The sequence below is a fragment of the Pelecanus crispus genome, chromosome 12 (genome assembly GCF_030463565.1).
Source record: "Pelecanus crispus isolate bPelCri1 chromosome 12, bPelCri1.pri, whole genome shotgun sequence".
Taxonomy (NCBI): Eukaryota; Metazoa; Chordata; class Aves; order Pelecaniformes; family Pelecanidae; genus Pelecanus; species Pelecanus crispus.
In genome coordinates, this window is record NC_134654.1 from 24,385,019 (window position 1) to 24,408,694 (window position 23,676).

At 44.5% G+C, this 23,676-nt stretch overlaps 1 protein-coding gene across 1 annotated transcript; it reads left to right on the top strand.

Annotated features, from left to right (window-relative positions):
- Nucleotides 1–7: 7 nt before the first annotated feature.
- On the top strand, nucleotides 8–12,244 carry SCPEP1 (serine carboxypeptidase 1). The gene is made up of 13 exons (XM_075719832.1): nucleotides 8–59; nucleotides 1,559–1,704; nucleotides 2,651–2,740; nucleotides 3,651–3,806; nucleotides 4,286–4,360; nucleotides 4,587–4,659; nucleotides 5,647–5,684; nucleotides 5,869–5,997; nucleotides 7,531–7,615; nucleotides 9,373–9,483; nucleotides 10,137–10,274; nucleotides 11,790–11,953; nucleotides 12,085–12,244. The coding sequence occupies exons 1-13, from the start codon at nucleotides 8–10 to the stop codon at nucleotides 12,148–12,150; spliced, it is 1,323 nt and encodes a 440-aa protein (XP_075575947.1). The 3' UTR covers nucleotides 12,151–12,244.
- The last annotated feature ends 11,432 nt before the right edge of the window (nucleotides 12,245–23,676 follow it).

The window sequence follows — 23,676 nt, forward strand, 5'->3', positions numbered from 1 at the left end:
CGGCGGGATGGGGCCGCTCCGCGCCGCGACCGCGCTGTGGCTGCTGCTGCTGGCGGCAGGTACGGGGCTGAGGGGCGGGATGCGGCGCCGTGCCCTGCCCTGCCCTGCGGCCGTGCCACGGGCAGTCCCGCAGCGACGGCCTCCGGGCGCGGCACGTCCCGCGACCGCTGCCGGGAAGGGTCCGGGCTGAGCCGCGGCCGCCGCCGCCGCGCCGGGGGTGGCAGCCGGGCCAGGTGCGGCCGGGGGGTGGCAAAGGCGCCGGCGCTGCGGGGAGCCCCGGCGGGAGGGCTCGGGCTCGGGCTCGGGGCGGGCCCGCGCGGCCCCAGCCAGGGCTGTCGCCATGTCGCTGCCGGGGACTATCGCGACCTTGGGGGTGGTATCCTCCCACCCCGGCTGACTGGGGTCTGCACTCCCTGGAGCCCTGGGGAACGCTTTTGAGGCAGGAACGTGGAAATTCGGGTGGCAGTTGATTCACCTGGGTAAGCTGGGTGGGAGAGGCTCCCCACGAACCAGGGCAGCGCCTCATAGCCGTGGTACCCTGAGCTGTCGCCTGTCCGTCCTGAAAAAGACCCCCAGGCCCTCGTCCGTTCCTCGGCGGCTGCGAGGGATGATGGAGAAGCCGTCTAAGCCAGCGCGCCTGTAAGCGTGAGAGTATGGCGGTGCTGCCTGACACCGGCTGACGGGAGCACCGGTCCCTGGCCCGCTGCTCCTGGGCAGTGAAGACATTTCGGGTAGGGGGCTGCGAGGAGCAAGCCAGCCGTATCGGGGTGTCACCGCTCTTGCAGCGAGGGCTGGTCGAGGAAGCGTGATGTTGTCCGCACTGATACGACCTGTTCAGCGCCGTGTCCTGTGGCTCAGCAAAGACTGGGCGCCGTGGCTTGAAAAAGCCTTATTGCTGCTTCTCCAGGGGAGTGCTGCCTTCTGTCGTGATCGAGAAGGTTAAGGGGTGTAGTTTCAAAGGTTTGTTTCTGGGAAAGCGTCTGTGTCCTAGATGGAGAGTAGACTGACTGCTTAAGGTGACGAGACTCTACTGACTTAACTGAGTTTAGGATTAGATCTTGGGTTCGTTTAGAAGTGACCCTTCTGTCTGTCCTGCGTTTACGCTCCTTGGGGGCTATAAAATGATTTGATCTTCCCAGGGAACTAAGATCAAAGTGTTGGATCCCCGAAGGAGCCCTGGTGCCCCTGAAGCTGGCGTGAGTTATCCATCGTGTCTGGTGGGGCTGTGCTTTCAGCCCAGGCCTTCAAAAGGCTTTAAATGTTTCCCTGATAGAAAAATATTATCCTAGCTGTTAGGCTGCTATTTTGGCAGCCGCTGTAACGTCAGGCCCTGATAAGCAAGCACTTAATTACAGACTTAACTTCATTCATTGATGATAACTCATCTCTGTGTGGGGGTGTAAGTACAGGCAGGTTTCTTACAGTAATTTTTTTTAATGGAAACACTTCTAATTATCACACCCAAGATTGAAATGTAATGTTTTGGAACAAATCTGGTGGAAAGCTGAAAGCTGAGCTTTTTTACCTAGCTGATTTTTATTTTTATTTCCCCTAGAAGGTGTAGTTCTGAGGCAATCCCAAGCGCCCAAAGAGCTGTGGGGATATGTGGAAGTTCGAAGTAAGGCCCACATGTTCTGGTGGCTCTACTATGCAAATAACCCAACCAAAGACTTCACAGAATTACCTCTCATCATGTGGCTTCAGGTGAGGTTTGGAGAGAGACACTTAAATGATACTTCTTTCAATCTGCGCCTGGATCAGTCTGATGGGTATCTTGCAGCTCTACAGAAATAGGATTCAAAATTGTCTGATTCTAAATGATTCACCTTGTGAGTGAGGTATTCAGGTTAGGAAGAAATAATGAAAATATCATGCTGCAGTTGTGGGGTGCCCTCAACTGCTCACCTTCCGTCAAGTCAAATTGCAGAAATAGAGGTTGTCCTTATCTTTTATACAACAGTAGTGCTTTGTGTGCCAGACTCTACAAGTACATTGTAGCATCACGGCTCCTTTCCTCAAGAGCTTACAGTCTAAACAATGTTCAGGAGAGTAGATCAAATGATCAAGATTTAGAAAGGCTTCTAAATGGAAACAAGTAAGAGAGACTCTCATTGTTTAGAGAGTGGCAGCTTGATAAAAGGCAGCGGTGTGTGTTCCACATTCACTTCCAGCAGTACGTTTCAGAAGTTAATATTGAATAGAATCACTGGATGACTTGGTCTTTTTCCTTCTGAATTATTTCTTCAGAGTGAAATGCACACGCTGTACATGCTGATAAAACTAATGACTTGCAAACCTCTGTAGGTAGCTAACTTTTGCATTTGTATTAAGGGAGTAAGGGGAAGGGTTTTCAAACTGCACTCACATAGCATGCAACTCATAAAATGCTTTCACAAGTGGGTAATTGCTTCTCTATTTAAATTCTTGCTTTCAGAAATGGCATGTGTATACATAATGAAAGACAATGAGGAAGAAAGCCTTTTTTGCAAATTAACATGTAGTGCAAAAGCCTTTTTTTTTTTTTTTTTTTTTTTTTTTTAAATTTACAATCTGTCATTCTACTTATTGGCTTGCTTTTATTTTTCTCCTCTCTGTCATATCTGTACTATGCTGCTTTTTAAGTTATTTGTCATTTGGTATTTCCCCACAGGGAGGTCCAGGAGCTTCAGGCTGTGGATTTGGGAACTTTGAAGAGATTGGCCCATTAGACAGAGAAATGAAACCAAGAAATACAACCTGGGTATAGTAGAGAGTTCAGCTTCTGATTATTGATTGCAAAATGTTTGTTGCTTGTGTAAGCAGATCATTGCTATCACCACAGAACAGTTTTCATTTAAAATTCAGAACTATGATATTTCATCTTAAAATAGTGTGGTTAATGAAATGGCTTGTATGAATATCCTTGTTAAGAGCTGAAGAATAGACCTATTAATTTGATTTGATGGAATGTGTCTGGGCTTCCAAGAATTTGTGGATTGTAGATGTCTGGGAAACTGAGAGCAGGGAAATTCTAGAAGGATGTTATTTCAGATCATAGCTTCATTGCCTATAGTCATAGAGGTTTTTCTGGATGGCTGGCAACGTATAACCAATGGTTCATAATTACAAGTCCAGTGTGGCCTTCAAGGGAAAACAAATTATAGCTGCCTATGAAGGTGGAAGTTTATTCAATGAAATGTATTTGTGTTTTGAGCTACTGGTAGTCTAACTGCTCTGGAGTTCCCTAGATCGTATGGGTTATCTGCCCTTGGATCACTGGGATTTTTTGGGTGCCTTTCTTGTTGCAGATTGGGCAAATTGAAAGACCTTATGCTGTACCTCTTTATTTGTGAGCCTTACTGCTTCGAGCCATGCTAGCTATCTGTGTGCTGATCTATTGATTTTATTTGTACACTTGTAACTATACAACTGTGGCATTTGCTATAGCAATTTCACAAAAGCCCAGCAACCCAAAAGAAAATCCCTTTTCTTTTACATTCTGACAGACAAGTTTCACCTGTAGCATTCTCTGTTTTGGACTTGCACCTTATTTTTCTGCAGTCTCTTTCAGGGCCAGAGATTTGGTGGCTCAGTTAAACATTTGTGCTATCAAAACTAAGGTTTGTGCTGGTGCTGAACTGAGGTTTCATACAAACCTGTTTTCTGTACAGTTGCAGGCAGCCAGTATCTTGTTTGTGGATAATCCTGTGGGCACTGGATTCAGTTATGTGGATGATTGTAGCTTGTTTGCCAAAAACCTTACTGCAGTAGTTTCTGATATGATGGTTTTTCTTGGAGAATTCTTCACGTGTAGAAGAGAATTCCAGGTAAGTGACTTGAATTCTTGGTTAGAATTGTATTTTTCTTTGCTTTTAAACAGGAAAAGGAATTAGTGAACAACGTTCCAGATGGGCAGTGTTTGCTACTAGGTAGCATGCATTTGGTGGGAGTCACTGCAAGTATAACCGTTGCCTCTTATTTCCCACAATTCAGAAGTGGTATCTTGAATTTGGTACTAGTTAGATAAGCATCGGAGTGGATTATTGTCTATCATGCGATCCAAGAAGCATGTAGGATCTGCTTCTAGTTCTGAAATACTGAAGTGCCTGCTTCAAAATTTCCCCCAGTAATTACACCAGGATGCTACGGAAATCTTATCTGCAGCTTAGAATCAGAAAAATAGCCAGTGTTTGATAGTGAGAGGTGAAGAGCCAGTGCCTGGGTTCTGTGGGATGTGGGAGACGGTTGGAGGCATCTTCTGCCCTCTGTCTGACGAGTTCACTGTGTGGCTTCTCTCTCTCTTCAGACCATCCCATTCTACATATTTTCTGAATCTTACGGAGGTAAAATGGCTGCTGGCATTGCTTTAGAGCTGCATGAGGTAAGTATTTGGAGGATGTAGTTCACTTTTCACTTTAAAACATGCTGTTCTACAAGTACTGGTATTGCCTGGAATACACTGTCCCTGTTCCCTAATTCAGACTGCTACCTATTTTTTTGACTTAAAGAAAATTGGTACTAGAGTCATGAATATGTAACTAAAAGTTGATTTTTTTTTTTTTTTTTTGGTGGTTTGTTTGGTTTTGTTTTTCCTCTTATTCACCAAGGCTGTTCAAAAAGGGACCATAAAGTGCAATTTTATGGGGACTGCTCTTGGAGACTCATGGATTTCTCCTTTGGGTATGTTTAAAATCCTCAGACTGTGGGTGGTTTGTTGTTCTTGTTTTGTTTGTTGGTTTTTTTTACCATTCCATGGGTACCTAGCGTCAAAAATGCCAGCCCTGCGTTAAGTGAATTAAACCTCTAGTGAGTCTGGTAAATCAAAAAGGAATACTTCAATGTTGTAAGCTGTGATTGAAGTATCTACCTTTAGAATGTATCTAGATTATGAAAAGTCAGAGAGCAAAGTCAGTGAGGGGCATACTTGCATTTGAAGTGGGGTGGTGGTAAAATGTCCCTACACATCTCTACAGCCTCTGAGGTGTTTTGGTAAGCGTGCTGCACTTAAAGTGTGCCCACCAAATTATTCACAAGGTTGCAGCTGAGGTTTTCTCTTTCTTTTCACAAGAAGACCTTGTGCTAAGGAACTGATGTGCTCACAGACCTGGAAGAGATAGGGTGTGTGTCTGGTGGAGGACAAAAACAAAATTAAAGGACTCTGGGTCCTACAATGAAATTTGCAAGGGCAGGCTCTACAGATTCTCTGCAGCATGGGACAATATCAAGCAAACTCCTATCCGTCTTAGGATCAGCTGATCCTTGAGACCTTATAAACAAACTTGTTATAAACCAGATTTGGTTTATAACTATATTTTTTCCCCTTGTAACTTTTGCAAACAGATCAGTTTAGACAACACCCATTCACTTGTCAGATCTCCCTCCATGTTCCAGCAATGTGCTGCAGTGTGGGGGTGAGAACATCTTGGTAAGAACATGTCTGTTGCTTTAAATCAATTTCACTGATTAATGTTTAGGGCATGTTGCAGTGCTTTTATTGGTTCTCAGGATTTGTAAAGAATCTGTGCTAAACTGAGCTGACAGTACCTTTTTACTGATTAATTCATCTCCATATATTTTTGTCACAATCATTCTTGCTACAATAAAGGAAAAGTAAAGGAAATTGTATGTCAAAAACTTAGATGTTTGAAATCTGTTCTGTTTCTTTAGACTCTGTGCTGTCTTGGGGGCCCTACCTTTACAGCACTGTAAGTACCTTCTTAAACTCTTGGTCCTCACCTGATTACTTGTACTGCCATACAGTATAAATGGATGTTCTTTTTTTAAGGTTAGCTCTTAGCCAGAATAAAACCTCAAATGAATGGAGACTGTTAGCAAGAAACGAATGTGAAATTATAATTAAAGCTGTCCCCCTTTGTGTTTGTCTTCCAGTCTCTCCTTGATGATAATGGTCTAGCAGAGGTGACTGCTGTTGCCAAAGAAATAATGGACGCAATAAATAAAAAGTATTATGCGCTGGCCACTGAGCTCTGGGGCAAGGCTGAAGGTGTCATTGAAGAGGTGAGATCTTCTTTGACCAGCATAACTAACTGGTGCTTGGGGAGGCACAGAATTTCAGGTTATCCTTTCTGTGAGCACTGGGTTGGCGTGAATCTTCCAATCCAACCCCCCGCCCAGTCATTTTTGCCAGTATATGTTTTATCCCAGTGCTGATGTAAAAGAGCTGTTTGTTTGCTGTGCACCACTGTGTGATTGTAAGAGGCAGTGGGTAGGGCGGCCCACATGGACTTGCAGTATTGCATTAAGGTTTCAACCTGGCACATCACTTAAATAGATGCTTAATTTTTAGCATGCACCTAGTCCCATTGATTTCTGTAGCACCCAGTTTCAACTTAAGAGCTATGTGTCCTTGAAAGCTTTGTTTTGAATATTGAAAACCACATCCAGCAAGACAGAAAATTCAAGTTAAGTATAGATCTCTATTTAAAGAACTACAGTAGGTGCACAGGGTGGAAAGGAGCCTCAAGTTACATCCTGTTACTGTGGGTTACTGCATCTTGTTACTTAGCAAATTCCAGCCTAAAAGATAGGTAAAGTTTTGCTCTTGTTTTTCCTGTTGAAGGGTTTCTCCAAAATCTCACTCTTTCTTGTGTTTTTGTTTTAGTACAAGTAAGGCTCTGGCTTCCTCAAACTGAAAGACTCCAGTCTGGAGCTGCTTCCTTTTCTGGCTCTTTTTTTTTTGTTTGTTTTGCTTTGGTTTGTAACTGACAGTGCCTTGCACATAGTTGGTTTCACTTCCCACTGTTTGGAAGGATCTTGTGGTTCCCATTTTGTGTTTCTTTTCAAGTCTGTTGTCTCCTCCTCCCAGATGTGGTATTGCTGTCAGGGTGCAGGCACTTCAGTTCTTCTAGGGTTGCTGTTGTGAGCTGATTTCTGACCTATGCATCAGAACTTTAAAGATTCAAAAATTGAATAAAGCAGGGCTTCAAGAATCTCGAGTAACTTCTCTAATGGCAACTCTGAGTGCACTTGTCCTTTGGATGCAGACAGTCTGCTGTCTGCATTGGAGCTGCCATTCTATGATTCTTAGACTCATCCAGATGTTAGCAGTTCCAAAAGAGGGGTGGCTGATACCTATCACCAATTCTTGAGGAAGCATTTGAGATTTTGAAGGATTGTAGGTTGGGAGGATGTTGAGCAAGAGGCAGCATCAGGTTAGACTAGATCTAGCAGAAGAGACCGTCTGAAAGCATCATCTGGCACTGCAACTCTCTATAATGAGTCATGAGAATCTGCAGTCATTTGCAGGATGTAAGGCTTCCTGTAGCTTCACATCCATTTTAAAGAAGTAAATAACATCTCTGGCACAACCCATGTGTGAACAATATGGATTTGAGAAAACTCTTCCCCACTTCTCAAAGCAAATTTAGAACCAAAGTTTTTCCATAAGTATCTTCCTGACATGTAGGTGAAGTGGCCGGTCACAGGGTCCTTTATTTAGGACTTGCTTAGCACTTTTTTCAGAAGAGAGTCTGTTCCTCATACCTGAGAAGTGTTTTTGTTAGTGTTACTGAAATTATCTTGTGTTTTCAGAACACAGACAATGTGAACTTTTATAACATCATGACTAAGGAGGTTCCAGAGATGAAATCAAATGAACAAGAAAATCTCCATCTCAGTAAGTTGTATTTAAGTACTTGAGCTTCTGAGGCCCTATGTTTGCATTCACATATCTTCAACTCTGATGGTGGGAACAGCCTCAATTTAGCACATCCTGAAAATGGGGCCTTCAGATCCAAAGGATATTGATAATTTCCTGAGCAGAACTTGTTTGCTCTTGTATAAATAGCAATAAATAGGAGTGTGGAACAACTGTTCTATAGATTACACCTCCACCTATACATCCTGCACAAATTATTCCAAGGAAGTAGTCGGTATAACTGTGACATAGTTTTATGACCTTTAAGTTACTTCCTCTTAATGCCTTTCATTTCTGTCTTCAAGCTAGGACACAAAAATGTCTCATCAATATAAATAGCCCAATTAGACTCTTTTGCTTCATGATGTTTATGCATCAATGTGAAAAACACACATACAGAGTTTCTTTCAAGCTCTGTATCTCTTCCTATTGGTTTCAGCAGGGAAGGTGAATGGCATAGTTAACTCCCAAAAGTAAAGCGTTGCAGCTCAAAAATAACTGGTCTGTTGAGGAGAAGAAATCATGTCTGTATCAAATGGCTAAAGCAGAACCTGGTCCCCTGAAAAAGTGCTGTGTTAGCCAAAAGTAGAAATGGATGGTTGGGTTCTTCCCATATCATCCCCTGATCTAAATAAGTGTTGAGTTCAATGGTTTCTAGTAGAATTATAGAATCATTTAGGTTGGAAAAGACACTTTAAGATCATCCAGTCCAACCATTAACCTAACACTACCAAGTCCACCACTAAACCAGTTAAGGGAAGAGTAGTAATTTCATGTTTCCTGGCTTGGCGGCTGGATTATTTTTTAATGCAAGTAAAAACTAGGAATCATTAAGGTTGGAAAGGACCTCTAAGATCATCAGTCCAACCATCAACCCAACACCACCATGCCCACTAAACCATGTCCCAAAGTGCCATGTCTACCCATTTTTTGAACACTTCCAGGGATGGTGACTCTACCACCTCTCTGGGCAGCCTGTTCCAATGCATGACCACTCTTTCTGTGAATAAATTTTTCCTAATATCCAATCTAAACCTCCCCTGATGCAGCTTGAGGCCATTTCCTCTTGTCCTATTGCTAACTACTTGGGGGAAGAGACCAACACCCACCTCACTACCACTTCCTTTCAGGCAGTTGTGGAGAGCGATAAGGTCTCCCCTGAGCCTCCTCTTCTCCAGACTAAACAACCCCAGCTCCCTCAGCCGCTCCTCATAAGACTTGTGCTCCAGACCCTTCACCAGCTTCATTGCCCTTCTCTAGATATGCTCCATCATCTCACTGTCTTTCTTGTATTGAGGGGCCCAAAACTGAACACAGTATTCCAGGTGCAGCCTCACCAGTGCCAAGTACAGGGGGACGATCACTTCCCTGCTCCTGCTGGCTACACCATTCCTGATACAAGCCAGGATGCTGTTGGCCTTCTTGGCCACCTGGGCACACTGCTGGCTCATGTTCAGCTGGCTCTCAGCTAACACCCCCAAGTCCTTTTCCTTTTCCAGCCACTCTTCCCCAAGCCTGTAGCGTTGCATGGGGTTGTTGTGATGGAAGTGCAGGACTGGCACTTGGCCTTGTTGAAGTTCATACCTCATAGTAAAAGTAAGCAAATCTCTATGGTGTTGCATTTTCATTAGAAAAGAGTTTGTTGGCCATGACTGTAACACTGAAAACTGTTATCTATGCAGGATGACTGTCTTAAATGTGCCACTAATCAAAGTGTGTTCTCTCTTTTTCAATAGGACTTTACCAGCGCCATGTCAAAAATATGCATAAGGACAGCCTAAATGAATTGATGAATGGACCCATCAGAAAGAAGCTAAAAATTATTCCTGACTGTGTGAAATGGGGAGGTACTTTCCTGTCTGTTAGTGTGGATCTGAGTGCATTATTGCCTTTTACATTATTGCAGTCTGTAGGAAGATACTTTACTGTAGTAAGCGGTCACATTAAATTGTCATTAACCTTGGGCCGAAGAAGAGGACTTATTCTCAGAAATGAATGCATATTGGGGCAGGCCTCTGGGAGCAGATGTGGTTCCAGTTCTGAGTCTGCTGCTTGTATCTATCCTTAGTCAAGCAGCTAAAAATACAGGGGGAGGGAGAAAATCCTCCATGTCTCAGCAGCTGGTTTCTGTCTTTCATGCAATCTTGCTGAAATTCCTGTCAGTTTTCCTCTGCCAGAAATCTGGTATCTTGTAATGCTGCATGGTGTGGAGGGGAGGGTGTAAAACAGAAAGGAAGGCTTAAAGGATGATGCCAGCACCCTGTATGTCTATAATAGGAGCCAGAAGTTACAGTGCTGTGTGTGAGCTCCAGCGGGAGCATGGCTGCTTTCCGGTTCTCTTTAGTTCCTCAGACTGATAAATCATGGGCTGCTGCTTTGGGCTAGGACTGCTTTTTATGCAGCCATGAACTGCATTTTAGGACCCTTAGCCAGTTGCTTCTGTCCCAGCTTTGGGATGACATTCTTCATCAGCTAAAATTTGTCGTCTTTCTGGTTCCAGGTCAGTCCAGAGAGGTCTTTGAGAACATGGCTGAGGACTTCATGAAACCTGTCATCGATATTGTTGATCAGCTTTTGGCAGCCAATGTCAATGTTACAGTCTATAATGGGCAGCTGGATCTCATTGTTGACACCATGGGTAAGGGACTTCTTGACTGGGGTTGGGAACAGAACACATGACAACTAGAATGTGAATTTGCCAGTAATATTGGTACCTGGATCTCTCCAGTCTTCTGTGCAAATCTCCTATCTAACTGGCAACGCTTAAATACTACAGTCATAAACGAGCAGCTCTTAGTACGTTTTGTTTACATCCCTCTGAGAGAGGCAATTCCTTTACCTCCATTACACTGTTGGGAAATGGATCAGCAACATCAATAACTGCTTGTTTCAGTGAGGCTCGTAAGTAAGTAGGTAGCTAATAACTCACTTAATTCTTATGGATAGACACATATGTATGTACGCTCATTCATAAGTGAAGAATGAGGGCAGTATGGAGATTATCCTCTCTTCTCCTGCTGTGCCTTGAAAATCCTGTTCTCTGGGGCAAAGGTCATATCTTGCCACAGGTTTGTGCACAATACAGGTCAGCCTTCACTGAGTGGCCTGCAGCAGAGAGCATGGTGCCAGGTGAGATGAAACAAAGGTGTTGGTAATTAATCAGGGAGGGTGCAGTTGAAGAGTCATCACACCTGCTGCTCAGTGACGTGTAGGCTCCTGTATGTCTTGGCCACTGGGGCTTTGTCCCTTGCTGCTTGCAAGATGCAGGCTTGATCAAGTGGCAGTTTGGGGGCCAGGCCAAGTGTTGCTGGAATGCCTCATGCTGCGAGACTACCGTGCTCTCTTCCATTCACCTTTTCTTATTGATTTAACTAATCTGCAGTCACAGCCTGCACAAACATCTTCCTGTGTTGTGAAAGGCTTTATCCTTTGACTGTCTCTGCCCACTTAGATATTCAGATGGCCTTCATGAACAACATAGCAATCAATAAATCAGGAAACGGAGTATTTAGGCTGTCAAAACAGATTAGCAGTTAGTGGTGCTCCAGTTGATCATATTTTGAGGTAAAACTGAGTTGCAGTTAACATGTAAATTCTTCCAGTAGTTCAGAGGTAGGCTAAAGCTTTGTCCCCCTTGGTGTCCTGGAATTGGTCTTTTTGCTGTCTTGACTTCCACCTTCTCTAGCAGGCACCTGAAAACAGAAAACCTTTCCAGGTTGTTCTTGATGAGTGACTGTAACAAACAGAGAAGCAGTGTCTCTTCTGATTTCCAAGAGAGGGCCTTGGTGTGGCTGAGCCTTCTCTGTGACATTCAAGGTGTTTGAGGAGTAAAGCAAAATATGTCAGAATTGCTAGGGCTGCAGAGCCTCTAAGAGGCACATGTTCAACTTGTGCAATCGTTAAGTCCATTTCACCTAGATCTTCACTGTTTGCTTTTTCCCTTTTCCCTCCATTGGTTTGTCTCAGCTTGTCCTGAACACAGCCTTGGTCATTTTCCTAGGCATAGCAAAACTGTTTTTAGAATCTGAGCACAGAGAGACTTTCTGCTAACTCTGCTGTATTGGTATCTAGTACAGTGGACATCCAGCTGACCTGGGACTCCCAAGTTGCTATGTCAGTATCGGTAATCAAGCATATGTCTTATCTCTAACAGGCCAGGAGGCGTGGATCCGGAAACTGAAATGGCCTAATTTGGACCAGTTCAACCAGCAAAGGTGGAAGGCACTCTATGTGTCTCCAGAATCCACTGAGACAGCTGCTTTCCACAAGACCTATGAGAACTTTGCTTTCTTCTGGATTCTTAAGGCTGGGCACATGGTAAATAATATACATAGAACATCTTGGGGTGGGATTCGCCATTACAAGCAAGAAAACTGAAGATGCATATATGCTTGCTGTCTGCTTCCTTATAGCAGCTGCTTACCATGTGCTCTCATCTCTTGTGCTAGGTACCGTCTGATCAAGGAGAGATGGCGCTGAAAATGGTCAGGATGGTGACCCAACAGCAGCACTAGGGAAGGGGAGGCCAGCTGGTATGGCTCCCTGCCTGATGTCAGTGCTCTTGCAGAATGTGCGTCCAGAATAAGCCACAGGAGGAACAATGGCTATTTGGACACAGAGCCTCTCTGATCTTGCCGATAATGTGCGCAAGCACTTATGGAAAGGCATTTTTTTCCTTGAATGAGTTGTTGCTTTTGAATTTGTAAGCTGTGATTTGCTGCCTTAACTCTGTTCATAATGACTCTTCCAGTGGGAAGTCCGCTGTCATAAACAACTAGCTCTGAGCCTTTGCCTTTTACTTGGAAGGATTTTGTGCTTTTGTAAAAAGCTGCCCTGAGTGCTCTCTTGTCTGTTCACACACCGAGACTAAAACTGATCTGAGTCCTTACAGATTTGCTGTTTGTTCCTCTCAGAGAGCTAACCTGTTTCATGAGGCTGTGGAATGTTCCTTCCTTTGTCCTCAGGCCTCTGCTTGAGTCACCTGGCTGGATTACAAGCTGAAGACATGGAGATGCCAGGATAGAAGACTTGCCCTAGAGGAATTACAGTCCATCTCATTTTGCTGAGGTGCCCGAGTTAGGATCCAAGATTCTTCAGGCTTCCTGTGCTATGGAGAGAGACCCCCCCTCAGAGGAGGATTTGACCTTTTTCATCTGACCATTTGTTTCTTGTTTTCATTCTTTTTAATGATTGTTACCCAAACTTTGCCTTTGGCCTTAACACCTAAAGCACACCCAGGAGGAATTCCTGCTTTCCTGTATGCTGAAGCAGGAGCCCTGTTATACCCTCTTCTTGTACAGAGGAGAGTCCTAATGGACAGAAGCCTCTTACAACCTTCTGAGCTTAGCCTGGAGAGTGGAAAGGAGAGCATTATTTGAGCAATAATAGCACAATTCTGAAAGACAATAACAGTGTTTCAAAGAAGGATATACAAGCTAGAACCAATATCTTGACCCATATTTTTCTAGAGCTTTTTTTAAGTCTTGCAGAGACCTATTATTTTGAAACAACAGTGTTGTTTTATACAGTACATAGTAAAGAGAAGATTTCGTCAGACATTGTCTGACTTCTGCTATGGCGCATAAAGTGACCAGTGTTTATTGGTGTCTGATAGGAGGCACAACAGCTTGTTCCAGCTGTCTGAATCCTAAATAAATAGCAACCCCTCAATTACTCCAGCAACTGAAACTGTCATGAAATGTCTGATAGTGTTGGCATAGCAAGGACTGAGGCATAATGCTGTGTAAACACATATGCAATCACCCAGCAGCTGGAGTATTGGCACCTAATAATTGTGTTCCTTCTTCATGTCCTCTGCTTGAACTGTGTTCTTGAGAACTTTAGTAATGCAAATCCAGATTTTTTGTTTGTTTGTTTTAAACACATTATTCAATAAATGCAATAGGTCTAATCTAATTCCTCTCTCCTGGGCATCACATTGGTTTCACTGCTTGAAAATCACATTTTTTCTGTTTTGGCTTTTCAGCGTAAAGCCCCTGCCTGTGGGAGCAGATGCAGTCACCCTTGAGAGGGAAGGGTACAGGACTGTGTTCTCCCCCATGACTGCATGGCATGACGAGGAACACATGCACTGGGGACCGCAGCCCCTCCCATCCTTTCCACAAAATGCACTCCTTCAGAGCATGAAGGACAACCCAGCTTGGCTAGGCAGAATCGAACCAGCAATTGTTTCTGTTCTCTTTCTGGTGGAACATTAGCTGAACAAGAAGGGTCCTAGAGGTGTGTAAATCTGCATTCTTGGAATATTTTAAAACAACTCACCAAGCAAATAAGTATGTCTGAGCCTGGGCAGTTTGAGTTGGCTTGTAGTCCTGTATCCTGTTATGTACAATGCTTTGCATTATGCCCAAACAACTAATGCTGTAGGGCTTGATAGAGGGTAAGAATTGAGAAGATGGTTATCTCCAGAAAGCAGCATTTACTGCTGTTCTTATGCTTCTTTATCAAATGGGACATTCATTCACGTTGCCTAGAGCTTGTGCTCAGTGATAGCCCCGAGACATCTGTTTCTTGTCCTGCTTTGTTTTAGCTTCTGCAGGTTTTTCTGTTGGCAAAGAGATGGCTTATGAGGAAAAAAGATGGTTTCAAGAAGGCTGGTGGTAATGATTTGTTGGTTTTAGGGGCTACGCCAAATCTAAACATGTTAGAATAAAAATACTTGCCCATGGAGACAGGCTCTTAAATAGTGTCCATTTAAATGCAAACAACAAAAGAGCAGCAATCCTTTAATATCAAGGAAGATTCCTTCCTTTTATTTCACCAAAGGCTTTGTAACTGGTGCGTCACAGCTCTAGATCATCACAAAGGTAGGTCACCTGTCCAGCAGATGCTGTATGAAATCAGTTGCTTTGAAAGGAGTTCAAGTCCCACTGTGTATCTGATTAGCAGTGACATACTTTGTCCGTTTTGATTTCATGCAGTATGCTATTTCCAGATAAGGGCTGTTGCTTGGCAAATCCATTAGAATGAATCATTCTAAATATTAATAAGATTTTTTTTACAGATGCTGGACCAGTCAGAAGAAAACAGCCCAATGTTTGTATTTTATCCTTTGCAGCTGCAGGCTTTGATTGCATAGGTAGCCTGAGAGCCACTGACTAACTTTGCTCACTGTCAGTTGAGGATAATTTTCATAGAAACAAACTCAGCTGTATTAAAAATCAGTAATTCAGCACTGCCTCTTCAGCATGAATAATTTTGGCTTTCTATAGCTCTGCCTTTTCTAAGCCAGAGAAAGAAACCCAAACATTATCCACTATGTGATAAACAAGTGGTTTTTTTCTGTCTTTTTCCTTTCTGTTTTGCTGGGTCTGGGAGGATATAATGGGGAAGGGTCACTTGATGCATCTACTGTGCCTTAAGCCAGTGTGTACCGGTGCCTCATGGTCACTGGTGCACAGAGGATATAGGACAGGTGAACCTTCGGTCTGGCTTTTGCGGGTGTTCCTGTGCAGTAGAGGTTGAGACTGTTGTGGACAGATGAATGCAGGAGGCAAGAGATCTGCCCCATTTGCCACCATAGGGCTATCTGTGCAGGCACAATATTTGAGTCTGATGTAACTAATCTGGCGTGCAATATTTTTGCTGTAGGAAGAGTGAATCACATAAGCTATTTCTAAAGGGAATTTGGCACATAATGCTCATTGATTTTATGCCTTTCCAATTTGAGGCTTAACGGTGGGCACGTCACTGTGTGTTGAGTTATCTTTTTTGTCAGATGAACATTTTGAAATGTTGCAACATCTGCTTATCTTGGTATTCAAAGCCACAACAAAGGAAGAACATCTGTGTGCTGAGGCAAGATGGAAATGTTGGAGCACTTCTTCATTGTCATGTTATGTCTGTTATCCTGTAAACATTCTGCTGTAAGGCAGCACAATTTGTGTGTGTCACTTCTGAGCTCTGGGGTACGTTCATATTTTTCCAGAAGGGATTCAGGAAAGGAGTAGTAATTTATCTGACCCACAGATAGTGATGAAGGAATAGTAAGAATTTGAGTAGAGCACAGTTCACCCTCAAAAGGATTCTCTGAAAACTGGTTTTGGTATTTGCTATATAATAGATTTGGTATTCAAGGAGTAGCTTTATCTCTTGTGGAGGAACAAATGTACCATTCTGGTCACTGTTCGGGAGGGAATTTTTTTGCTTTTTTCTAACTGTGGCTGGTGATTGAGGTAGTAGGGAACTATGTTCAATATATCTGCAGGAGTGGAGATATGTTAGCATGAATGGCCTAATGTAGTAGTTTTCAACCTATCTCAGTTTACAAACCCCTCACCTAAAATATCTCCAAGGAAAGCAAAGCATCTTTAGAAATTGCATATATTGACCATTACACTTCACTTGTATCTGATACGTAATATAATTCAGTGGCTAGCATTAGCAGAGTATTTGCAGAATTGATGCACTAACTATACCAAAGGTCTAAACCAGATGGGAATATTGGCAGGCCACATCCTATAGAGGACTTCAGAATTTCCAGCCTTGGTTCGAAATAGTCCTAAATGGTTAGTTTTCAGGGCATACTCTAAAGTATGCTTTGATGCCTTTTTTTCCCCCTTCTACTAGAGGTTGTAAAACAAAGCACTAAAATGGCACAGCATTGTGCTAATTTATCATAGCTAGCTGTCAGTGTTGGGTGCTCCCACAAACTGGAAAGCTATGAAAGATTTCTCCTATTACAGGGACCTCTGGAACTGTGAGCCCCTCTTTGCCCACTGTTCCAGGGACTGGGCAGGCACTGCAAACAATCTACCTTGAGATTAGTGCATCAGGCCTCAGCTCGGAAAGGAGGCTTTCCACTTATTCAGTACTTCTGTGGTCCAGAGCTTTGGTTTTCTGTTTATTCTGTGGCTACAGTACTGCAGGGAGGAGGTTGGGGTGTCTCAGAAGACCAAAAACATCCAGATAATACCCAGTTCCAGCAAATGTCTCACTGTGACTCTGCTGTTCAGTATTTCCATCTAATGTATTGCACAAATCTGAATCCAAAGTACTCTTGGGGTAAGGCAGGGTTTTAGGATGTAGAACTCACTCATCCAAAACATTCACTTGGATGTCACGTAGGCAAAAGCAGCTACAGATCACAGGGGACTTGAACAAATAAAGCCAGAGTGACTGTATGGCAGGGAGGCAAAAATCATACTTTTGCTGAAGCTGATTCAAATCCAGGAGCTCATTTCTTTTCTCCCCTAATTTTTATTCTCAGTCTCCAAAATTTATAGGTAGATACTGTGATGAATAGGGCTGTATCAGTTTTAAAATTCTGTGAATCATCTAAGCATACAAGACAGCTGGAATAATTCCATCTGCAAGCTGTAGTCAGTAGATTTGATAATGCCTACCACAATCATTTTTAAAGGCAATTATAAAGGTTGCTAGAACCAGCCTGGTTAAGCTGCTTTTCTAATTGCTTCTCTGTTCCTAAAATGTCCTTTTCAGGACTGTTTCTCTACAAGCAAGCTGGTCGGAGTGTGTCTTTGAACTCAGCACTGGGGAGGCTGCACCTGGAATACTGTGTTCAGTTTTGGGCCACTCGCTACAAGAAAGACAGTGAGATGATGGAGCATGTCTAGAGAAGGGCAATGAAGCTGGTGAAGGGCCTGGAGCACAAGTCTTATGAGGAGCGGCTGAGGGAGCTGGGGTTGTTTAATCTGGAGAAGAGGAGGCTCAGGGGAAACCTTATCGCTCTCCACAACTGCCTGAAAGGAAGTGGTAGTGAGGTGGGTGTTGGTCTCTTCCCCCAAGTAGTTAGCAATAGGACAAGAGGAAATGGCCTCAAGCTGCATCAGGGGAGGTTTAGATTGGATATTAGGAAAAATTTATTCACGGAAAAGGTAGTCAAGCATTGGAGCAGGCTGCCCAGAGAGGTGGTAGAGTCACCATCCCTGGAAGTGTTCAAAAAATGGGTAGACATGGCACTTTGGGAGATGGTTTAGTGGGCATGGTGGTGTTGGGTTGATGGTTGGACTGATGATCTTAGAGGTCCTTTCCAATCTTAACGATTCTTAGTTTTTACTTTCATTATAAGTGATCCAGCCACCAAGCCAGGGAACATGAAATTGCTACTCTACCCTTAACTGGTTTAGTGGTGGACTTGGTAGTGTTAAGTTAATGGTTGGACTGGATGATCTTAAAGTGTCTTTTCCAACCTAAACGATTCTATGATTTATACCATCCCTGAAGTATTTAAAAGACCTGTAGATGAGGCACTTGGGGACATGGTTTAGTGGTGGACTTGGCCGTGCTAAGTTAACGGTTGGACTTGGTGATCTTAAAGGTCTTTTTCAACCTAAACAATTCTATGACTCTATGAAATGGTCAGACTGTGCTCATCACCATGAGCCCCACAGCCAGTTTGGTCCATTGATGATTGCAGCAGTAATGATGCCGCACCTACATTCTCTTGCATAAATATTTTTATTCTGTCCTTTATCTCCCATTAGTCAGCCAACTTGGTCTCATCTCACACAATCTGTTTCAAGACACAACAAGTAATCACTGTTTGGCTTTAGCATCAGTATGGTATATCATGTTCTAATTTTATTATTCTGTCCCAGATCTCGTTACTAAATACAGCAATATCTGGGAATTGCATTCCTGTAGTCAGCTGTAATAAAACTGCAGATGGAACATACTTACTCAGATTTTGTGTAGTCCATCTTGGATAGGACAAAATAAGCAAAATTTTAGAAACTTTATTTGAAGCTGTAAGGGATAACTTACTGAGCAGTTCATATACTGTGTTATGGGTGAGTTAGCTTAAAGAAAATACAATGGCTGGTGCATCCTCAGTCTTTAACAGCTGCTAGATGATTTGTTAGGTGATTTTTTTTTTCTTTTAAATAAATTGGGGGGGGGGGGAGAAGTCATTCCCTTCAAGAGTCTGGGGCTTAGGTCTGTTAACATTGATTTGCGTGTTAGAGCCAGAGAGGCATGTTTGCATGTCTCTTGACAGCTCTTTTGAGGTTGAAAATAACCGGACTAGCTGCTACACTAGGTCTGCTTTTTACACAGTTGTCTTGGAGTCTTAAACATTTCATTGTACCCAGAATCTCCTGTGAAGGAGTGAAGACCTTTTCCTGAAGCACTAAGGGACAGAAATGACCTGGCAGCTGTCAGATGCTTTCTAACACCATAAATGCTTTCAGGAGGCTGCCAGATGCTATTGCACTTTATAATCTGAGGCAAATATAAGTCTACCCAACCACTTAGAGCTCATCAGGGAAAAGCTGACAGGTACTGTCTTTTCCCTAAGAAAAGGCAGCAGGGAGGCTTCTGGAATGTATGAAAAAGAAAGGTTTGGTCACAGGGCATTTGGAGGGCTGTGGGACTTCTTGGAACAGGAAGAAAGCTTGCTTTATCCCATACTATTCATTCACCTCTGGTTTACATATTATTTTTCTTACCAGCCACAGTAGCCTCACCTTGCTGCCCTGTGCAAGGTGGCTAGCGAAGGATTCTCTTGTTGACAAAAGTGCATTGGAATGGCTGGCCACGTGGTGGAGTAAGGAGACCTTCAAATACCACGGGAACGGGCTGGCGTTGGCAGCTACGCTCCTGGTGCTGTCCCTGGAAATACCTGGTCAGCGCTTGGAAACATGAGTTTGATCCTATGAATTCACAGTGGAAATGGTTTTATGTGAACCGGTACAGAGGATTATTAAATTTTAGCAATAACTTCATGAGAACAGATATTTTGGGCTTTGTGAGCACAACCCCCAAAGGCTTTATAGCTGCAAATAACAGCTAAATTAGCCTGCTTTAACCAGAACATACCATTCCATACTGCGATTTGTACTTTGGCACGCTCTTTTTCAAATGGTGTATTCCCTGCCTATCCTTAAAACTTTTTGATCTATGTCTCTGCGGGTAGCGTGTGTGTTGTAAGAAGAAACAAATAAGACATTGGTGTGTTTGCTGAGGTGACTGCAGTTAGCTGCCTACCAAGGCCCATCTAGCAGAGGTATGCACATACTTAATTCGTAATCTGGTAAGAGTGCTGTTGAAATCGAGCAAGAGTATTCATACTGTGTAAAATTAAACCACTGAAACTTTTACAAGGTGAGATCCTTTAGCAACTAGAAAATTTCAAAGGAAGATCCTTGCTTGTTGAAGCACTTCCCCAACATTTGTAAGGTTTTTTGTTGTTGCTTTTTAACTTATTATAATAGAAAAAAGATTAGAGAAAATGGCAGTAAAAAAACCAAATATCCTGCTTCTGTACCATACCTAATTAAGTTAGCCTGAGAAAAATCCATTACCTCTTAAGTAATATTTTTAAGTTTTCAGGCAGGGCAAGAGAAGCTAGTTCTTTCTGCCTGTTACCTGTTCTTTATGATGCTTAAAATCAAAGTGAATAGCCAACTGATAAAGCACATCTGTTGTATTGCTAATCAGAGCTACAGTAGTCAATGGGAAACAGAATTTGATTCAAAATACAGAAAGACTATTAGAAGCCAAATAATCAATGAGGGTTACATTGTGTATACTATAAAAAGAAATTGTGCTACGAAGCTGTTCTGAGAGGCTGGGCCTCAAGATGTTGCTACTATATGCTGGAACACAACCAGAATTGTAGGTAAGGTCATCGGCCTTGGGGAATGCTGTCCTTAGATGCTGTGTCTGACACCAGATTACACTTTGCTATGTAAGTGGAAGTGACATTGATGGAAAAGCAGCTGATTGTAAAGAAATCCTGCAAATGACAGCCATGGCCTGTGGTATTCAATGACATGTTTCCTCTTTAACTATTTATTCTAACAGGCAAATATGGTACCACCACCACTAGTCATATTTCAAGTTCACAAAATTAGATTTGCAGCATGTAAAACATTTATTCCACGTAGCGCACAAGTCGAATGAAGAAGTTGCCAAACATCTCTGATTAAACAAGTATTTTGATATACCAGTAAGGAAAAATAGTCACTAGTACTAGCAGACATGTTCTACCTAGAACTGAAGAAGCAGAGATCAACAAGGAGTAATGCCAGCTACATCCACTGGCAATAAAAATTGACCTCCTTCTTGATTCAGCCTTACAAACTGTACCTTGCCAGTGCAGTTGCCCAGCAAGTGTGTGGCACACGTTCAGCTCAGTGTCCTGACTTTAGCACGCTTGGGGCACCCCCAGCTTTCAGATCCTGGTCCTTTATTGACAGCATCTCGCATCCCAGTTCTCCTGTGTTCAGTGCTGTCAAATCATCTCCCAGCTGTCAGATCAAAATACTCAGCTGTCTACAATGACAGCTTCTACAGCCTCTTCAGCTCTCCTATCAGCTTGATTCCAGTGCTCTCTGGCACTCAAGCTGTCTGTGGCAGTTCTCAGACTTCAGTACTAACTCCCCAAACTGTAGTGTCTATACCTGGAGCTTTTGGGCTTCCCCCCCCCCCCCCCCCTTACAAATTAATGCAAGAATAACACAGAATTTAATGCTGACAGATTTGGTCTAAATCTATGTTGCTGCTTGCTTACATATCTGGACCAAGTTCCTTCTTCCTCAAGCAGAAGATAAAGGAGAGCCAGTGGAAATTAACTGGATTCCATAAGATGGAGCGTGAGCCCGCCGAGGTACGGGAATTCCTCCTCTGGTCATGGCAAACACGGATAAGTCTATTGCTCCCCCCCCCCCCCCAATAATACTAAGTATGACTCCACTTCCCTGTCTGAGACGGTACAGCTGCCCACCTGCACAGGGAGAGGCGAGTCAGATGGTACAAAGACGAGTTCTGACGCAATCTTGGCAAATGAGGTGTGACAATGACACAGATGTGCCCTGAAGCTTTGAAGAAGTCGAATTCCACTTCAGAGCAGTTAGACTAACAGTAGCTGATTCCACACAGGTGTGCTTTCCACAACTCTGACGGGTACCAGCTCACAGATTTTTTTAATACTTTGAATAGGTGTCCCCGAGAGGTGTGCCAAGCTTAATCCCCACATAACCTGAAGATTATGGGTTCAAGGGTCCTGAGATAAAAGCCAAATGTCCCCACATCTTAAGAATCCTGCTCTAACTAGACAACTTCAGAGAAGTTTGCTGATCAAATATTTTGCTTCTGTTTTCTCTTTCAGATCTCTTCACATCTCTTCATAAATTCTTTGCCTCCCAAGGGTCATGTCTGATCTCTGCACTTTGAATTTTTTTACAGTCTGGAAAGACCCTTTTGTACCTCAGTGAGGGAATAGGAGAACTCTTCTGTACTTGTTGTAAAACTGAAGGAAGGTTAAGGTGGCAGGGGCTCTGGAACCAGCTCCTTATCTGTGTCAGAGGGTGGATGTGTGGGGAGCTGTATTGCTAGTGCAGTGTGTGCTGTCACTGTGTTGTTCATTGACAGCTGACTTACCGCCTACAGGGCTGTCAAATCAGCCTCTTCCCAAACCCTGAATTTGCACATAAAAGGGGTGAAAGACTCGTGCTCAAAGAAACACCACTTCCTGAGGAGAACACTCCTATTGGTTCCTAGAAAAGAGATTAATTTGACTAGCTTGCTCTAATCATGGGATTTTTCAGGGTTGCTAATGGCCATATGGACCTCTCTTACCACAAAGAGGCAAATGAATGGATGCTGTCTCAATTCAAAACCTGCTGCACTGTCATGGTCCTTTTAGATGGACATTAGACGGACATTTAAATGGTCAACAGATGGACAGCTTTATCAGGCACCTGCAGAACATCACTCAGTGATGGATGGTCACCTGTGGTCAGCAACCACAGTGGGAAAGAAGCACTGGCAGAGGCAGTAAGTACCTGAGCCTGAGTCAGCCAGTGCTCCTTCCTCCCCAAGATGTTGCCCCATCATTCCTGGTCTGAGGCACGATGCAGGAACCAGAACCATTCCCGGTCTTCCCTCTGGCAGCTCACAGCTGTGGGCTTAAAAAGCAGTCCAAAAAACTCTGAGAAAGAAAAGGGGCAGAGCAGAGAGATCAAATTAAAACCCAGCCATGGAGCACAGCAGTTGCAGAAAGCTTTAATGATGAATCCTGCAAAGGCAGGGACATCCCTTCATCACCAGCTATGTCTCATTAAAGTGTGGGTGAACAGTGTCTGTCCTAAGCCAAACCCACCCGTGAGGAGTTCCCCTGCATGGCTCTGCACGGTCACGAGTGCAACGGAGCACGGGAAGCTCTGCTTGTCCTCCTTTTCCTTAATTGCCCCTTAACTCTCTACACTCTGCTTCCTCGCCCTAGCCTGGACCTCTCTAGACCAGGATCAACGGCTTTTACTCAGGAGAAATTGTAGTGTGACTGGTGTTTTATTTGGGGTGGCGGGGAGGAGGACTGAGGCGTGAAATAGTCGCGAATGGGTCTGTGACAGCCGGGAAAGGGACCCAGGGGATGCCAGGCCTGCTGGCCCCCAGCTGCCGCTCCATCCTGCCTCCCTGGCTCCCCCTGCCCCATTCCCTCCTCCCTGGGGCGATTTTCCTTCCCAGGCCAACTCCCCTGCGCTGCCGCCCCCAGACGTCCCCGTCCCTCGCTGCCTTTATCCTCGCCCTCGCCCCGCTCACGGCCGCTCCCCGCCCTCGCTCTCGCTCCCTCACGGCCGCTCCCCGCCCTCGCCCTCGCCCCCCTTACGGCCGCTCCCCGCCCTCGCCCTCGCTCCCTCACGGCCGCTCCCCGCCCTCGCTCCCTCACGGCCGCTCCCCGCCCTCGCTCTCGCTCCCTCACGGCCGCTCCCCGCCCTCGCTCTCGCTCCCTCACGGCCGCTTCCCGCCCGGCCCCAGCGGCGCCTCTCCCCTCACCGCGGCGCCCCCTGGCGGCGGCCCCGCCCCTGCCGAGCGCGGATTCCCAGCGCCCCCTCCCTCGCCATCCTCCAGCCCTGCCCTATTGTTCTCCCTTCCCTCGCTCCCTCCCTCCGCCCGCGGCTCGCGTCCTCCCGCCGCTCCCCTCCATCCCTCCCTCCATCCCTCCTCCTTCTCGCTGTCCCTCCCGCCCCGCTCCCCGGAGCTGATGTCACGCACCCGCTGAAGGCGCGGGCGATCATGGCTGCTGCGGCCGCGGCGGTGCCGCCGGCCTCCAGCTA

Bases quoted from the DNA above. Each gene is read 5' to 3' on its own strand.
- SCPEP1 (XM_075719832.1), top strand. From the start codon at position 8: ATGGGGCCGCTCCGCGCCGCGACCGCGCTGTGGCTGCTGCTGCTGGCG. The intron at 1,705-2,650 runs GTGAGGTTTGGA...ATTTCCCCACAG, and splicing joins CTCTCATCATGTGGCTTCAG to GGAGGTCCAGGAGCTTCAGG. The intron at 3,807-4,285 runs GTAAGTGACTTG...CTCTCTCTTCAG, and splicing joins CGTGTAGAAGAGAATTCCAG to ACCATCCCATTCTACATATT.